Source organism: Cynocephalus volans, chromosome 3 (genome assembly GCF_027409185.1).
Source record: "Cynocephalus volans isolate mCynVol1 chromosome 3, mCynVol1.pri, whole genome shotgun sequence".
NCBI lineage: Eukaryota > Metazoa > Chordata > Mammalia > Dermoptera > Cynocephalidae > Cynocephalus > Cynocephalus volans.
The window spans coordinates 14,661,868-14,680,409 of record NC_084462.1 but is presented as its reverse complement, the minus strand read 5'-3'; the positions used below and the strand labels follow the sequence as shown (position 1 = coordinate 14,680,409).

Sequence of the window (18,542 nt, the reverse complement as noted above, 5' to 3'; positions counted from 1 at the left end):
CTTGCCTCTTGTAGGTAGAGTCTTCTCTGGTGCCCAAAGCTTTCCAATTTTTGCCAGTGATTAAATTAGGCCCAAAGTCATAGAAATGAACAATGTACCCAAACAGTAAAGCAAGCAACGCTTTATTAAAAGAGGAGATAGACTTACGCATAAGGGGGGTAGCAACAGGAAGGCTAGCCCCCTGAAGGGAAGCTGTTCAGCATCTTTTACAGGGAAAGGAGTTAAGGGGTATAGGCCAGCATCACTGGAGGTGGTCTGTTCTGTTCTTCCTGGTTGCGTCATGGGCACATGCTCAGTAGGCAGTGGTGTTCATCACTGTCGCCCCAGGAGGGTCATTGTAGTAGTCACCTTGATGCTTTGTGCACAGGTGGGAATTCCTAAAGGGGTCTTAAGGTTAATCTGTAACTTTTACAATTATAGTAAACAAGCCTTGGGGAGGGGTTTTGCAACTCAGTAAATATGTTTCCTCTCTTATCTCAGTCTGTTTTGTTAGGGCAGCCCATGGGGTAATCATTTACCCTGGGGGGGTCTCGTGACTGAGGAGTAGAAAAATGACAAAGTGTCCTCTGCAGGGATAATGGAGTCAGTTTGGTTCACAGGCCTAGCCTTACTCTGTTTCAATGCCATGACCTCCTCCCCTGTGTACATTCAGCAGCCACTGGGATACTTTCAAAACTAATTCTGATAACGTCCATCCCTTCCTCTGTTCAAAATCTTTCATGGCTCCCAGCACCCTCAGCCCCCATTTGAGGTAGGATTCCTCTTCTCGGTGTAGGTTCCCTGCAGTGGAAACACAAGAACTTTCCTGAATGTTCTCAGGTCAGCCTCATATCCAAGCTTTTGCTGATGTACATACCTCTGCCTGTACCCTCCACGTGTCATCATACTTGATTTTGAAATGGTGACTCCTACCTGCGAACGCTCCAATGTTCCGTGGGGCCGCAGGAGATCCCAAGTTGGTGCTTTTCAGTCGGAGATTTACGACAATGGTGCTCGAAGTCCAGAGGAGTGGGGGCCAGGAGACCCTCCCTTATACTGTGCCTAGTAGATCGGCTCACGTATCATGCCCGCAGTCCGGTCACATGCCGCGTCATGACCTCGGACCGGGGGGCTTTTCTGGGCCTCGGTCTCCCGCTCCGTAAACCAGACACGACGCCAAGGATGATGACTCCAGGGGGCCGTGGGCACGCACCGGTTTTGGCAAACGCCCCGGCTGACACCCCAGCGCGGCGTAGCCCTATGGGCCAATGGGGCCGACCCTCTACGGCCGGGGACACTGTGGCTCCAGGGACTGGCATCGCCGCGGTCAGAGCGCGTAAAGGTCACGGAGGCAGAGCTTCTCTGACTGTCGTGCCTTCCCCGTTCATATTTCAGCGGGCCCGTGGAGCCTCTTAGACACCGCCTCTCGCCCGACGACTCCAGTCCTTCGTCAGCTGCGGACCTATTCGCGAGACGCCAAACAGTCCGAGAGAGACGCCAGAAGCTCCGCCTCCGCCGGTATGGCCTTCAGGAAACGCCCCTCCCCTAGGCTTTCATTGGGCCAACAAGTGGTCTTTCGGGCTCTCATTGGCTAGCCCTGATGCACGGCGAGGGGTCTTCTGGGTAATGTAGTTTGCGTCCCGTGACCAGGGACTTTAGAAGGGCCTTTCCTAATCACCTTGGCAACGACCTAGCGGCCCCGCAACGGCCTCAGGAGAACAGTGTCATAGTTGGCGGCGGGCCCTGAGCCAATGAAGGCTCATACCAGGGACAATTCCACGAGGGCCGCAGTGGATAGGGCGGGACTTCCGGCGTCGCCTTTGCCACCCTTATTTTGCGGCTGTGGGTTGGTCTGCCGGCGGCCGCTGGGACCGGAGGAGAAGGGGGCGGGAGAGAAAGGCAGAGACCGTTACCGCACTTTTACATGCTCCGTAACCCCAGCTAGTGGCTCTGCCTTCCTGAGCCTTGGTTTTCCTGAATGTGGAACCAGCGCCACGACTCTTAGGGGTCTCCGCACTCAGCCTTCGTCCCAGGGTCCCCGGAGGCGGCTGCCTGGTCCTCGGGCTCTTTTTATACCCGGGAAGACAGAGGCCCTGAGTGCGACCGTCGGCCCGCGATCACCCCTCCCAGTGGAGGTGTGGGGGTTCGGCTGAGCCCGCACTGCTCTCTCTGGTCGCTGCCTTTTATGGCCCCGCCCAGCCCACAGATGTCGATGGGGCCGGCAGCGTCGCTACTGGACCCGGCGCAGGTGAGTGGAGGGTGCCCCAGGCCCTCACCCACTGGAATCCCGGCCCCTCATGTTCCTGGAGGGATACCCATTTCTGGAATCATATGCAATGAGGTCTGCGAGACTTTTCCAGGCACAGGGATAGGCATGAGTAAATTGCTTAGAGGTGATGAAATGGAAGGATTCAGGGGACAGCAAATCTTCATTTAGTCTGGTGGAAACACAGAGCAGGGAGACCGGAGTTAGGCGTGAAAGGGCAGGCTGAGGAATTGGCCTCTATTCTGATGGTGGTGGGAGCCATAGGAGGTTTAGAGCAGAGAAAGGATGTGATCTGACTCTGGTCTTAACTGACTCCCAATGGATGCCTAGTGGAGAACAGACTTGGGGGATGTGAGATGGTGGGTGACCTCACTGGTGGGTGACCAGTGAAGGGGCGACTGCAGTAGTCCAGTTGTATGCTTTTGGTGGCTGGACAGAGAAACGCCTGTGGAGGTAGGAAAAATGGTTGGCTTGTGAATCTGCTTAAGTAGGCCTACTAGATTACCTGATGTGGGGCAGTGAGAGAAAGTGAGATACCAAGGTTGACCCTAGGTGTTTTGGATGTGGAAGTTGGTGTGAGGAGCAGATTTCAGGAGGAAGATGAAGAGTTGGGTTTGGCCATGTTGTGTTTGAGATGTTCCAGAGACTGCTGAACTGAGGTGTCAAGTGGGCCGCTAAACATGTGAATATGGAGTTATGCCAGGTCCAGGCTGGAGACATCAAAGGAATAGAGGCCTGTGTGTGGACACTGCATACAGCTGTGGGTTGGGTTCGGGATAGTGACCAAGCCTCCTGAGCTGAGAGTAGATCTAGGACAAAAAATGAATCATAGAAATGTCAGAGATAGGTTGTTAGTGGAGCTTGGGGTCAGGTTGATTTACCTCTAGACAGCTCACCAGGTTTTTGTGGCCATCTTCTTTGGGGCCTGAGGGTTTTGTCAGGCTGGTGAAGTAGCAGGTGTTAGGAGTAGTGAAGACAGCTATGACTAGTAAGGAGATAGTACATACAAAGGCAGAGGTAGAAGAAGGCAGAGGTATATGTGATCTGCTCATGGTTCTGGGCAGCTGAGGATTGAAGCAACAGGGAAAGGAGGGGAGGCATTGATTTGGGGGGCAATGGTTACCTCTGGGGGTGGGGTGTTTGGAGATGTGGAGCAGGTCTGAGCCAGGATTGGATCTTGGTTGCCTTTGTTAGGTATGCCATATGCATAGTGAGATATGGGATGCTAGGGGATGCCTATGCTGTGGACAGGGAGAGGGATGGTTGTGGTGGTGGGGACAGGCGGAGATATAATGACAGTATGGTCCAAAGAGTGACATGTACAAGGTGAGAGAATGCAAACCGATGGGCCCAGAGCCCTGGATGCTTAAAGGAGAAAGGAGAGCCCAAATTTTCTAATGTTTGGGAGGTGTGATCTGGAAGACATAGGGAAATTGGCCAGCAGGAGGGAATGGCCCTCAGTGCCAGCCCAGAACTTAAATAGCATCCATCTGCCCACTTCCCTATTGTTCCTTTGGGTTGGCCTGGAGACAGTGACAGGTGAGACTATGAGGAAAGAGGGGCACCAGTGGTACCAGGGCCTAGTTATCTCCATGTAAGCTGTGGGTAGTTGAGGGGGGATGAACTGAGAGAATCTTGAGAAGAGATGCCAGTGGAAGATGTGGCAGGACTCTAAGTCACAGGGCAATAGCTTGGATGTGTCCATTTGACCGTTTGTTTTGTTTTGTTTTATTTTACTTGTTGTTTGTTTTGTTCAGCCCACCCGTTGGCCCCCTGGTTCAGCTGTCCCATTCTCACAGAGTCCAGTGACCTTTAAAGATGTGGCTGTATACTTCTCCCAGGAGGAGTGGGGGCTTCTTGATGTGGCCCAGAGGCACCTGTACCACAATGTGATGTCGGAAAACTTTGAACTCATGACCTCACTTGGTAAGACGCTTATGACCTGCCCCAGCATGGTGACCAGCTTTCCCCATAGAACGTGCTATTTGTTCCAGAGCAGGATCATGGGTATTGCTTCCTTCCCAGGTTTCCTATTGTGGGTGTTGTGGATCTTGGGACTCTGCTGTGTGCACTTCCCCTGCCTCTCCCTGAGCAGCCTCATGAGCAGTCCTAGTAGCTGTTGCCCAGGGGCCTTGTGGGGGCAAAGATTGGAGATCAGTTATCTCCAGTGTGCCTAACGGATCCCACTGAGCTTGACCAGTCCCTGGCTGGGTGACCCAGTATGGGGCTGTGCCCAAGATGACCGGTAAGGGGATCTTAACCCTTGACTTGCTGTTGTCAGCACCACAGTCTCCCAAGTGAGCTAACCGGACACCCCTATATAGAGATCTGAATCCCTGGCCTTCATGTTATCAGCATGACACTCTCCTAAGTGAGCCATGGACCAGCCCAAGACATTTTTTAAAAACAGCTTTATTTGGAGATATACCATAAAGCTCACCTTTTAAAGTATACAATTCAGTGGTTTTAAATATATTTTATGATTATATTTAAACATATTTTTACATTGTGTAACCATCACTATAATCTAATTTTAGAATGTTTTTGTCACCTAAAGAGAAACTTAGTACCCACTAGTAATTGCTCCCCATCTTCCCTCATCCCTTCCTCCCAAGTCCTAGGCACTAATCTACTTTCTGACTATGTAGAATTACCTATTCAAAACATTTTATGTAAATGGAATCATACCATATGTGTTTTTCTGTGATTGGCTTCACTCGCATAATATTATTGAGGTTCATCCATGTTGTAGCATGTATCAATACTTCATTCCTTTTTAAGGCCAAATATTATTCCATTTTATAGATATACCACAGTTTGTTTATCCATTCATTAGTTGATGAGCATTTGGCTTGTTTGCACTTTTTGGCTGTTATGAAAAATGCTGCTATGAATATTCTTGTACAAGTTTTTTTTTTTTTTTTTAAAGATGACCGGTAAGGGGATCTCAACCCTTGGCTTGGTGTTGTCAGCACCATGCTCAGCCAGTGAGCTAACCGGCCATCCCTACACAGGATCCGAACCCGCGGCCTTGGTGTTATCAGCACCGCACTCTACTGAGTGAGCCACAGGCCAGCCCTTCTTGTACAAGTTTTTATATGGATATGATTTCAGTTCTCTTGGGTAGATATGTAGGAATGGAATTGCCAAACTGTTTTCCAAATTGCCTGCACCATTTTTCATTCCCATTTGCAATGTACAAGTTCTAATTTTTCTACCTCATTATCAATGTTTGTTGTTTTTATTATAGCTATCCTAGTGGGTATGAAGTGATATTTCATAGTGGTTTTGGTTTGTGTATTCCTGACTAATGATGTTGAATATCTTTTCATATGCTTATTGGCCATTTGTGTATATATCTTTTTTAGAGAAATGTCTGTTCAAGTCCTTTGCCCCATTTCTGTGTCCTTGTCCCTCATGGGGACTCCCTTATTTTATGGCTTGACTGGGCCCTGTCCTGCACAGTGGGCCCTTCTTCACCCTTGTTCTGGCCTCCTTCGCCTGTGAACAATTCCTGGACCCATTTCTGGGTGGGTCAGTCACACATTTCTAATGAAGCCACCCTTTCCCACCAAGTGGAATACTCAGCTAACTGGCATTTCTCTGCTCTCAGGTTGTTGGCATGGAGTGGAAGATGATGAGGACCATCCCAAGCAGAATGTTTCTGTAGAAGGTGTGTCACAGGTCAGGATCCCCAGTGCAGACCCCTCCACCCAGAAGGCTGACACCTGTGACATGTGTGGCCCATTCTTGAAAGACATTTTGCACCTAACTGAGCATCAAGGAACATACCCTGAGGAGAAACCCTGCATGTATGGAGCATGTGGGAGGGACTTTTGGTTCAACACAAACCTTCACCAGCACCAGAAAGAGCTCAGTGGAGAGAAGCCCTTCAGATGGTACAAAAACAGGGACTCATTTGTGAAAAGCTCTAGAATCCACCTGTTGGAGAAGACCTTGACTTGTGGGGAAGGTGGGAAGGCCATTCTGGACAGCCATGAACTTCAGCACCAGGCTATTGACAGTGGGAGGAAGCCACAAAGGAACATCCAGCATGGGGAGGCCTTCCTACACAGTTCCATTCTTAGGCAGCTCCCAGAAGTCCATACCACACAGAAACTCTTCAAGTGCAGCAAATGTGGAAAAGCCTTCCTGAAGAGCTCCACCCTCTTTAACCATCTGAGAACTCACTCTGAAGATATACCACTTAGATGCCCAACAGGTAGAAATTTCTTAGAGGAGAAATCAACCCTTGTTAACCAAAAATTTCACTGTGGAGAAACATCCCATGTGTGTATAGAGTGTGGGAAGGCCTTTAGTCACCCATCTAAACTGAGGAAACACCAGAAATTACACACTGGGGTAAAATATTATCAGTGTAGTAAAGGTGGGAAAACATTCAGCCACAAACTCACACTTGTTCATCAGAGAATTCACACAGGAGAAAGACCTTATGAGTGCAGTGAGTGTGGGAAAGCCTTCAATAACAGGTCACACCTCTTTCGGCATGAGAAAGTTCACACTGGAGAAAGGCCTTTTGAGTGCCTCAAATGTGGAAGAGCTTTTACCCAAAGCTCCAATTTCCTTCGGCACCAGAAACTTCACACTCAGGTAAGACCTTATGAGTGCAATCAGTGTGGAAAAGCCTTCAGCCGAAGCTCTGCTCTCATTCAGCATTGGAGAGTTCACACTGGAGAAAGACCTTATGAGTGCAGTGAGTGCGGAAGAGCTTTTAACAATAACTCCAACCTTGCTCAGCACCAGAAAGTTCACACTGGAGAACGGCCTTTTAAGTGCAGAGATTGTGGAAGAGACTTCAGCCAAAGTTCCCACCTCCTTCGGCATCAGAAAGTTCACACTGGAGAAAGGCCTTTTGAATGCAGTGAATGTGGGAAAGCCTTCAGCAATAGCTCCTCCCTCATCCAGCACCAGAAAATACACACCAGACAAAGGCCTTATGAGTGCACTGAGTGTAGAAAAGCCTTCAGCCGCAGCTCCAGCCTGATTCAGCACTGGAGAATTCACACTGGAGAAAGGCCTTATGAGTGCAGCAAATGTGGAAAAGCCTTTGCTCACAGCTCCAGTCTCACTGAGCACTGGAGAGTTCACACAAAGGAAAAGCCTTATGAGTGCAATGAATGTGGGAAATTCTTTAGCCAAAACTCCATTCTCATTAAGCATCAGAAAATTCACACTGGAGAAAGGCCTTATAAGTGTAGTGAATGTGGGAAATTCTTTAGCCGAAAGTCCAGCCTCATTTATCACTGGAGAGTTCACACTGGAGAAAGGCCTTATGAATGCAGCGAATGTGGGAGAGCCTTCAGCAATAACTCCCACCTGGTTCGTCATCAGAGAGTTCACACACAAGAAAAGCCCCATGAGTGCCACCAATGTGGGAAAGCCTTTAGTGAAAGATCCACACTTGTTCGACACCAGAGAGTTCATGCTAGAGAAAGGATTTATGAGTGCAGCCAGTGTGGGAAAATCTTCAGCCGCCTTTGTAACCTTGCTCAGCATAAAAGGATTCATGCCTGAGTGTAGCTTTATGAAAGTGGTCTTTGTGAGAAAATCTTCAGCCAAGTCAAGCTTTGTGCAGCAGAATCCTCACCACAGAGAAATTATGTACTCTAATGTGGAAAAGCCTTCAGAAACTAATCTGCCCTTTCTGCCTAGTCCAGGAACCTGGGCAGAGCCATATCACTCCTGGAACATAAGGCAGAAACCATAACCACTTACCATCCTGCCTGAATCTTAACATGTGCAGCAATCCTCTCCTCATGCATGGGGAAAACAGCTCCCTGTGCCTCCCTTCCCCTTTCCTGGATAGAATCAGGATTGTCTTCAGCCCACTGGAATGCCTTCATTCCCATTGCCTCTGAGAGTGTTAGGCAATGAATGGACCCCATCCATGCTGGTTGAGAGGCCGTGAGGGGAATTCAGTTTGAGCTTCTCGGGAAGATGCACATTCCTCATGAATGTGATCAAGTCTGCATGTAACCCCTGTGATGTGTCCAGTGAGCCCATAAATCACCCTCCCCTGGAACTACCTACATTGGTCTGCCCTACACTGTGTGATAATAAAGACTTTATTGAACAAGTCACCTTTAATCTGTTCTGTTGGGATAGGTTGAGAGGTTCTATTGGGATAGGTTGAGAAAATTAATGGGTAGAAAAGGAATGGGGAATGGCTTTGGTGGGCACCCAACAGTATCTGCCTCAGGTCACAGATGCTCCTTTGGGCAGGGAGTCACTCTGTCCTTTGTGGCCTACTTTGCATTGCTGTGTGAAGGACTGGGAAAGATTGGAAGGTTCTATGGAATGAACACAATGGCCTGTATTTCAAAGTTATCTGAGGTTCCAAAGCTTACCCTGAGGAAAAGAAGCTAATCTGCAACATTAGAATGGCTTGTTGGATCAGGAAGTGATCCCTGATTCCCCAGGAGAAGTCTGGGTTTTTTGAGGGGAAGATGTCTTCTGGCTTTTGATAAGGAGATATATCCTTGGGAGGCCAGTAGGTAGAGTCACGGAGGCAAAGACCTAGAAGAGCCCAGTGAGTAGATACGTGACTAGAGAAACACTGGGTGTGGGGAAATAAAAAAGGAGTTGGGGAGACAGGTAAACTATAGGGCACATGCCATCCTGGACAAAGGAGCAGCATAGTTCCCCATGGACAGGCTATGCAGGATGAGGGTGTGCAGAGCAACTTGAGCTGCAGACCTGTGTATCTTCCATGGTTGAGGCCACAGTCAAAGCAAATAAATACAGTTTTGTGTGCATTCACCACCTGTCGTGAGCTGTATCTTGGTGTCCATTACCCCTCAGGCAGGAACTCAGTACTGTGAAAAGTGACAGCCTGTAGTCTAGGGAAGTGGTTTTTGTAACCCGGCCAGGGTTTCCTGTCACTCTAAAACACACTTCCTTTATGGCTTCACAGTCTTGCTGCCCAAGAGAGAAGTGGGCACAGAGAGATGGAATATAACACACAGCTGCCAGATCTGGTATTTCAAAACAAGCTTGAGCTCCAGAATCTTATAGAATCTGGTGTTTAAAATTTGGAACCCATTTTTAAAAAGCTTAATTACCATGTAAGTTCAGCACCATCTACGTGTGAGCTGTTGATGTTTCTTTGGGCAGTAGATTCTGACCCCCAGACATGGGAGTACTTTTCATGGAAGAGAAGGGGCTGAGATGTGAACTGGAGCCCCCATAAAAGAGGAGTCTAAGCTTACATCACTGAATAGTGGTGTCAGTAGCCCAGGTGCCTCTCTGCTCTCCCTAGCCCCTGCTATTGTCCAGCAGGCTCACTAGAGGGGCTTGTGGCAGGACCCAGGACTCCGTGACCAGTCTTTTTTCACCCTGACCATGGCACCCTTGGCCTGCCAAACATCCTATGGAATCTCCTGACTGAATATCAGGCAATATATCTCGGGTAGAAACTCCACACATGGCAGTGGATCAAACCTTCACCAGCAACAGGACTATTAATGGTGGGAAAAAACATTTTCAGATGTGACATAGTGTGGAGCCTCATTAGTAAAGAGCACTTTTCTGTTCATGCACAGCAGAGTTCAAAGGTGAGAGGACCCTATCCAGTGTCAGGCATTTATGACGGCCTTCCAGGGTAACTACCCTCTTCCAGCATTGGGGCACCCAGAGCAGTGAGAAGAGAAGACACGTGAAAAGTCTTTCCCTTCTCCATCAGAGCACCAATAGTACAGGGAGGCCACAAAGAAGAGCAGAGTGGGAAGACCTTCACAGCTCCAATCTCAGACAACATCAGGCAGGCCATGCCAGGCCGAAGACCTTCAAAGGCAGTGGCTGTGGGAAAGCCCTTGAGAAGACCTTTGCCCTCTTCAGCCATCTGAGAACCCATACTGAAGAGATTGTTTAAACATTTGACATGCAGAAGGGCCCTCAGGGGAAATCAACCTTTATCAATAACCAAGAAATTGACAGTAAGAAGCATCCCCAGTGTGTGAGGAATGTAAGAAGCTTTTCAGTCACTTCTGTGTGAGAAAGCACTAGAAGATTTAAAAAGGCATTACAAGTGCAGTCAAAATGGGAAACCTTCAGCCACTGACACCCTTTTTCATAACCAGAAGATTCACAACAGGATTATAAGGGCAACAAATGTAGGAAAGCCTTTACCCTCAGCTCCTGGAGTCCTGGGTAGTATTGTATCACTGCTGTTTGCTGTCGCCAGTTGTATTGCTGTGTAGCAAATTACCCAAAACTTAGTGGCTTGAAAAAATACTTATTATCTCACAGTCTCTATAGGTCTGGAATCTGGGTGCCGGTTATTTGAGTCCTCTGTTTCAGGGTCTCTCACAAGCTGACATTAAGGTGTCAGCTGGGGGTGCAATCATTGAAGTCTTGACTGGGGACGGAACTGCTTCCAAATTCACTCACAGTGTCGTCGGCAGTATGTAGTTCTTTGTGGGCTGTTGGATTCAGGGTCTCTGCTTGTTGGTGAGAGACTGCCACCAGTCCCTTGCCACATGGGCCTCTCCAAAATGGCAGGCTGCTTTATCAAAGCTTGCAAGCTGAGAAGACAGTAGAGAATACCAACAAGACAAGTCACAGTCATTTGTTACCTATCACAGAAGTGACATCCCATCACCTTTGCTATATTTTTTATTTTTATTTTTTGTTGGCTTTTTGGCAGCTGGCCTACCTTTGCTATTTTTTTGGAAGCAAGTCACTAGGTCCAGACCACAGTCAAGGAGAGGGGATTACAGAAGGGCATGAATACCTGAGGTCAGGATCATTGGGAGATATGTCAGAAGCTGCTGCCTACCGCACCATCCCATCCCTGCTAGCTGTCAAGATCCCATGGTGTGTGTAAATCTCCCCCACTGTGCTCAGGGAAGGGGCAGACTATGCTCTCTCTGCCATTCTCTGGAGGGAATCATGTTGAGTGTGAGCCCATTGGGAGACTCCTATTTTCTTTCCCAATGATGGCTTTAGGTGTGGGTATGACAGCTCTGGCCAAGAAGATCTCAACTGATGTCCTCTTGGGCTTTCCAGTAGGTTTTTCTTCCTCATGGACATGTTTTGAGTCTACATGTGACACCTGGGATTGATTTGTTTAGTCTAAATCACTCGAACCTGGACCTGCCTTACTCTCACTGAGATAATGAAGGTCTTGATGTTTAGCCACTTGTATCATGGATTGTTTACTGGTGAGCTGGGCTGAAATAATCCAGTAGGGTCCCTAGTTCCCAGCAGATGTCCCACTCTACACTCTACTAGCAGTGTTTCTCAGGACCTGCCCAGGGCTCATGACTCATGAAATCTAGAATTCGATAGGCAGGTATCACTGACCCAGACCTACCGAGGCCATGTGGAAACTATCATCGGTATAGAAACACTGGCTGTAGAGAAGACTGGTAAACTAGAGAGTATGTGGCCATTCTAAAGGCACATCAAAAACTGTTCAGATGACTATGGCCAAGTGGGATAAGGGTGTGTAGAACTCAGGGCCTGCAGATCTATGTATCACCCATATCTGAAATCTGGATACATGTTTTGTGGATTTTTGTAGACTCTCTGGCCTGTTCACCTTATAGCCGCTGCTGCACAGGTAGGAACCCCAAGCCTGAGAGAAGGCAGAGCTGATGGTCTATTTGGTGGCTTATGTGAGTAGCCAGGGTTCCAATAGAGTTGCAGGGCCATGGCCTTTATTTTTGCAGGTATGGTTGCCACCAACCAGGTCTATCCCTTGTAAGGGCTGGGGAGACAACATGCTGGACTTAATATAGATTTCCAAGATTTCCTGGTTTTCCAAGAAGAGCTAAATATTTGAATTTTTATTTGGCTCTCTATTTTGTAAATGTTGGAAACCATTTCCAAAAACATTTCAATACAAACTCAGTTCACCGAGACCTATAGGTTGGCTATATATATTCCTCTGGGCCCTTCTATGAAGCCTAGGGGAGGAAGACCTGAAATCCTCTGACCTGAGGAGCTTTGGTCTGTGATGTCCACAGCATGGTAGATCAGAGGCCACTGCTGCTGCCACCTCTCCCTGAAGCTCCTGAGGGGATGGGGAATGATATGCATGATATCTATGTGAGGAGCACAACTCAAAGCAGGTCAGTAGTCAGCAGAGTTTACAGCAAGGTGCTCAAGCACTCCCCAAAACAGGTGTTTAGGGATCCTCGCCCTCCTTAGGCCTTTCTTCCTGGATGTAATAATTGTCTCCCACCAACATGGAGGACTCATGTGGGATCAGAATTAAAAGCCAGCTGAGCCGTGGGGCTCAGGCTTCTAAGCATATGGGGTGGCGTGGTCCACGCCATGGCGGGGTCTTGAAAAGAATAGCTTGGGCTGCCCTTTCCAAGTTGGCAAGGCCCCGGAGGGAGAGCTGCTGGCAGGGCCACAGCTACCAGCACTTGCTTTCACTGTAAAGATCTCTGCCTTGGCACAGTGGTGCGGCTTTCGCTTTCTCTTTTGATGTTTTGGTCAGCGTGGCAGTTTCCTGAGTTTCCAAAAGATGCAAAAAATGACACATAAACAGTTGTTGTCATAAAATTAGATTATCCCACAAAAGATCTGGGAAGATTGAACAATTCCAAATTGTCCCTTTTGAGTCAATTTATTACACCAATGGATGTTTTAAAAACACCTTATGAGTAGCCATGAGCAATTGTTTTTACCGAAGAAATTAATAAACAATAGAAATCCCCATCCTCTTCCCACCATCTGGGTAAATTGTTATATGGATTATAAAATGGGAAAAGGAAAAATTTGGTACCCTCCTAGGGGACGTCCTAAATATGACTTAAGTTGACAAACGTCATTTACAGGGGATTATATTAATGGTAAGAGAATGGTTGGAATTAATGGAAAAAGATACTATAAAAAGAATTAAGTTTATGAGAAAGAATGCGTAGAAACCCTGTTACTCATTGGTGTCCTAAGTTAAATAAAAACATCTTAGTAAGATATTGGGACAAAAACATATGATGCACAACTTTCCCTCCTAAAAATAAAGATTATAGATGGAATTTAGAATGCACCTGGTTCTGTGAGGGATGGTGCTGTGCACTTTGACACTTTACATTGGGCCACACAGCTTGATATATTAAGTACACGCATGATAAAGCTGTTCAAATATCCTTTATTCTTTTTCCAAATGAACAATAGTTTCATGCCTATAGAAATATGAGAATCATTAAATTTTTAGTTGATTATAAGTTTGTTAGATTTATAAGTTTTAAATATAATTGTTAGAATTTTCTTTTATAGTATTTAAAAGTTAAAAATATATATAAGGTTTGTTTAACTAATTTATGCTTGCTGGTAGTAATAAGTTTAAGGTTAACACGAGGGCAAGAAGAAAAGAAACACAATGGTGAAAAACATCAAGAACAGCGAGTCACGGACTAATTGACCACAACAAATATAATCACTAGAAAGAATTGGCTGACCACCGAGTTTTATTTAACCTTGTGGATTATTAATTTTATGAGAACTGATGTAATTTTAAGAAAAGTTTCCGTTTAACTATTGGTTTAATAATTTTTAAGGTTTATGTAGTTAAAATGCCCACATTACCCCCCCCCCCATGTTGTGTAACAAATAAAAATGCTGTTTTCAGTCTGAAGGCTGCTTCAGCTGCTTTAGCTGCTCTGGCTGCGCCAGCGCTGACAGCCCGCAGGGTGAGAACGTGCTTCAAAGGAACCGAGGTCTCTGCCTGTGTTTTTTATTTTTGCCACCTCTCCATCCCTCTTTCAAAGACTCCCAACTTGACTGGAGCTGGTCTCTGGCAATGGGGTAGGGTAGACACTGGCCATCAGAGCTCAATCCTTCATATTCTGTTTTAGTATAGATCTCATAAAATGCCTCCCAGCACACGGGTAAAGAGTCCTATGTGCTTGTGCTGAACCTGCCTTCTGGTTTCCTACAGGGGCTCAGTACACAGTAGCCCACCTGTCAAGAAGGGAGGTGTTTGTCAGTGATGACAGAACATTCCAAGCAATGGCCTGATGGCTCTGACCTTTGAGCTGTCCAGGATACCAGTTTGCGTGGGGCTCAATGGTTCCATTGCTTTTAGCTCTTGGTGCAATCAGTGTACTGCCTGCTCTGGTCCTGTGTACTGTGCCCTGGCCAACGGCAGCCCTCCTCCTCCTCTGGGCTCCACCTAGCGGTTCCCTGCCCCTGGGCCTCTGCTTGTGTCTTCCCCCCACCAGGTATGCCCTCTGTAGTCTTCTCAACCTCTTCCAATCCTACGTCTCCTCCAGCTCATCTATGATATCTCTCCTCCATACCAGTGTAAGTTTCTCCCTTCTCTGTGATGCCTGTGTTGATTCTCTCATCAACTCTCAAGCTTGGGGTGAACTATCCCTGCCATGGAAGCTGTGAAATCTGAAGAGTTGCAGATTAAGGCCACGGATACAAAGATCTTCAGGAACCATCTCTGGCTTGGCCTGAGTTGGATCCCACTGCTAATGAATTGTGTGATCTTGGGCACAGATGCTCACCTCTCTAAGCTTCAGTTGCCTAATCTATAACCATGAAATTAGTACCCACAGTGCCCACCAGAATCTTTGAGGACAGTAATGTAAAGCTCCTAGCACAGAAAGCTCTTCATCACTTATGAAGTACTTTACAACTGGAGTGGAATTAGTACACTCACCTTAGGCTACACACTTTCCTACAACCCCCATCCTCTCACCTTGGGTCCCAGTTCTGACATTTCTACACCTGCCTCCTGTGGAATCCAGCCCATTTCCCCATCCAGACTCCTTCTGGCCCTCTGGGAAGTCAGCTCAGGTACAACTCAGTGATGGGAAGGAGGCTCAGCATGATAACCAGTGATTCAGAGTTACCACTTTCTGGCTCCACCAAAATGGCCAACAGCCCATCCATTTCCAGACCTTGTGACCCTCAAGGAATCACTAAACCCTCAGAGGGTATGAAAAAGACACTACTGTGGTTCAATGAGATGACCCAAAAAGAGGATTTCAACATGGGCGGTGGGGGAAGGGCAGGGAGCAGGGGGTAGGGAGAGGAGAGTAAACAGTGAAAGCATTAGACCCAGTTCACCTGGGTTGAAATCCCAGCTCTGCCTCTTACCAGCTCCTACCTGCTGTGTGACCGTGGACAGAACTCTTTGTTCCAGTCTTCTCATCTATACAATGAGAATAATAATTGTTTCCAGCCTAGAGGGTTTTTGTATTAAATGCAGTACTACACATTAACTGCAAAGTGTCAGCTATTATTGTTCACATAATAAACATTACATTACCATAAATGTAAATTCAATGCAAAGGAAATGATGTGTTTGTCATGAATTTTTATGCATTTAAGAAAGTGAGATGTAGAGTTTCAAGATGGCGGTGGCTGCGCGGCTGGCGCGGAGTAGCTGAGGTGGAAAAGGCGGCCACTGAGCCTCAGGCAGCCGGGAAACTTGTGGACCTTCCTCTTGCCATCTCTTAAGGGAGGACCGCTGCTGCTGGCCGGTCGTGGGGGGTGACCGCCACTTTACCCCAGGCAGGAGAGGCTGCCTCACTTACAGGCAACAGCTTTGAAATGTGGAGCAGGAAAAGAACTGTTTCTTAGCTGCAAAAGCGAGTCTCGAAACAGGGAACACGGCGCCAGGGCTGCTGTGGATGCAGCCAGGATCCCGGAGGCTGGGGCCGCACTGAAGGCGGCCAGCTGCCCTATTCAGGATTCAAGGTTTCAGGCCGGCATTAAAGAAGATTCCTGGGAGCGCCCGAGCCGCGCCGCGACTGAACAGCCTGAGGCGGCAGCGGCCGAGAACTGGGAAGGCAACAAACCAGAGACAGAGTGAGCGCCCGACCTGGCACAGCACTGTGAGTGACCCCTGGACCAGTCCTGTGGGTGGCAGACGCCCACCCGACTCCCGCCTGCATCACCAGGCCACCCACCGCCCCGGGGCTCCCTCCATTTTCCCAGGTCCAGGCAGCTCCGCCCAGCTCGGCCCTCACTGAGCCCTCCCACTTGCTGGCCCCGGCGCGGGGCTTTACGGAGCCTGCGGGCCGGCCTCCCCTCTCACTCCCTCCGTGGTTCTCTGGCAGGGCTGGTGGCGGGGGGCGTCCCTGGCCAGTGTTGGGAGGGCAAGGAAGTATGGGCGGGCCGACTGTCACTCCACCACACCCTGGACTCCGGCCCCTGGTAAACTTCCTGTTACTGGGAGGCAGATACCATCTCTGCGGCCACCAGTTCGGAAAAAAGCCTAACCAATTTCTGGTTGGGAATAGTGTGGTAGGAGAGTTCCCAGGTCCGCTTGAACCTGCCGGAGAGCTGGCTGCAGGCGGGCACTAGACTCGGTTTATACCGGGGGGATACAAAGGTGAACAAGTCCCAAGAAAGATCTACACAGTGCTACAAAGGCACCCAGAGCTACCAGTCGTCTGTGCCTAGCAGAAACCTGGTAGACTTCCTGGGCGAGGCGGTGCTGAGCAGGGTCTTGAAGGCCCAGCTGATAGACGAGGGTTGCAGAAGACACGCCCCAGCCCAGCACAGTGCGCAGAGAGTGGGGAGATGTGCGGCCAGGGAGGCAGAGACTCGACAGAAACCACACACGCTGTGGGGTCGCCACTGCACGATCCAACAGCCAGGGCCAGAGCACACGGAACAGGGAGAAGTCCTGCACAGGAAGTGAAAGCTCAACAGCGATCACACACCCTGTGGTACATGATCCACCAGCCCAGCAGAGTCCAAGCTGACCAGAAAGGTGGCTCCCTGGAGAAGCCCAAGACCCGAGGCAACCACACACACAAGGCACTAGAGGCCAACTGAGCAGCCACGGAGGTAGCCATACGAAATTGGCAACCACAGCAACATTCTAGTTATTCATCAGTCTCAAACCGGTGGACTGTAAAACCCCCTGCCACAATGAATAAACATCAAAAACAAGCTACCAGAAATACAAAAAATCAAGAAAGTACACCACCAAAAGTTAATAAATCTCAAACTCTAGATCCTATAGAACAAGAAGCCCTTGAAATGACTGACAAGGAATTTCGAGTGATAATTCTAAGGAAACTGAATGAGATACAAGAAAACACAGCTAGACATCATGATGAAATGAGGAAAAGTATACAGGATCTGAAAGAGGAAATGTACAAAGAAATCAATGTCCTGAAAAAAAATGTAGCAGAACTTGCTGAACTGAAGAAGTTATTCAGCGAAATAAAAAACACAACGGAGAGTTTAACCAGCAGGCTTGTCGAAGTTGAAGAGAGAACCTCTGAACATGAAGATGGGCTGTTTGAAATAACACAAGCAGACAAAAAGAAAGAAAAAAGAATCAAGGACATGGAACAAAATCTGAGAGAGATATCAGACAACCTTAAGCGCTCAAATATCCGAGTCAAGGGTATTCCAGAAGGGGAGGAAAATGGAGATTCCATTGAAAACATATTCAAAAAAATAGTGGCAGAAAACTTCCCAGGTATAGGAAAAGTCACAGATCTTCAGATTCAGGAAGCTCAACGATCTCCTAACGTATTCAACCCAAAAAGGCCTTCTCCAAGACATGTCATAGTCAAATTGGCAAAACTCAGAGACAAAGAGAGAATCTTAAAAGCTGCAAGAGAGAAGCGTCAAACCACCTATAAGGGAGCACCAATCAGGCTAACATCAGACTTTTCACCACAAACCCTAAAAGCTAGAAAGGAATGGGATGATATTTTCAAAATACTAAAAGACAAAGATTGCCAGCCAAGAATACTTTACCCTGCAAGGCTATCCTTCTGAAATGAAGGGCAAATAGTATATTTCTCAGACAAACAAAAACTGCGGGAGTTCACTACCACACGACCACCCTTACAAGAAATCCTCAAGGGAGTACTGGGTTTGGTTCCTGAAAAATAACTACCACTGCACAAAAACCCAAGAAAAATCAAAACCCACTAGTATAATAAAAATGGCATTCATGAAGAGAAAACAAGCAAACAAAAACGCTATCTACAACCTAAGGAACCAATAAACACAGAAAACAAAGAGTACATCAGAAAGCAAGGAACAAAAGACACCTAAGACAACCAAACAACCAACAAAATGCTAGGAATAAATCAACACCTTTCAATAACAACTCTTAATGTAAAAGGCTTAAATTCCCCAATCAAAAGACACAGACTGGCTGACTGGATCAAAAAGGAGGACCCAACTATATGCTGCCTACAAGAGACCCACCTCACCCATAAAGATTCACACAGACTAAGAGTGAAAGGATGGAAAAAGATTTACCATGCAAACAGAAAAGAAAAACGAGCTGGAGTAGCTATTCTTATATCTGACAAAATAGACTTTAAACTAAAAACCA

General features: G+C 47.5%; 1 protein-coding gene across 1 annotated transcript; it reads left to right on the top strand.

The window, feature by feature from the left end:
• Positions 1-1,837: 1,837 nt before the first annotated feature.
• On the top strand, positions 1,838-7,858 carry LOC134373941 (zinc finger protein 132-like). Its single transcript, XM_063092029.1, has 3 exons — positions 1,838-2,227; positions 4,003-4,171; positions 5,859-7,858. Exons 1-3 carry the CDS (start codon positions 2,165-2,167, stop codon positions 7,778-7,780), a joined length of 2,154 nt encoding a protein of 717 aa, XP_062948099.1. The 5' UTR covers positions 1,838-2,164; the 3' UTR covers positions 7,781-7,858.
• Positions 7,859-18,542: the final 10,684 nt, after the last annotated feature.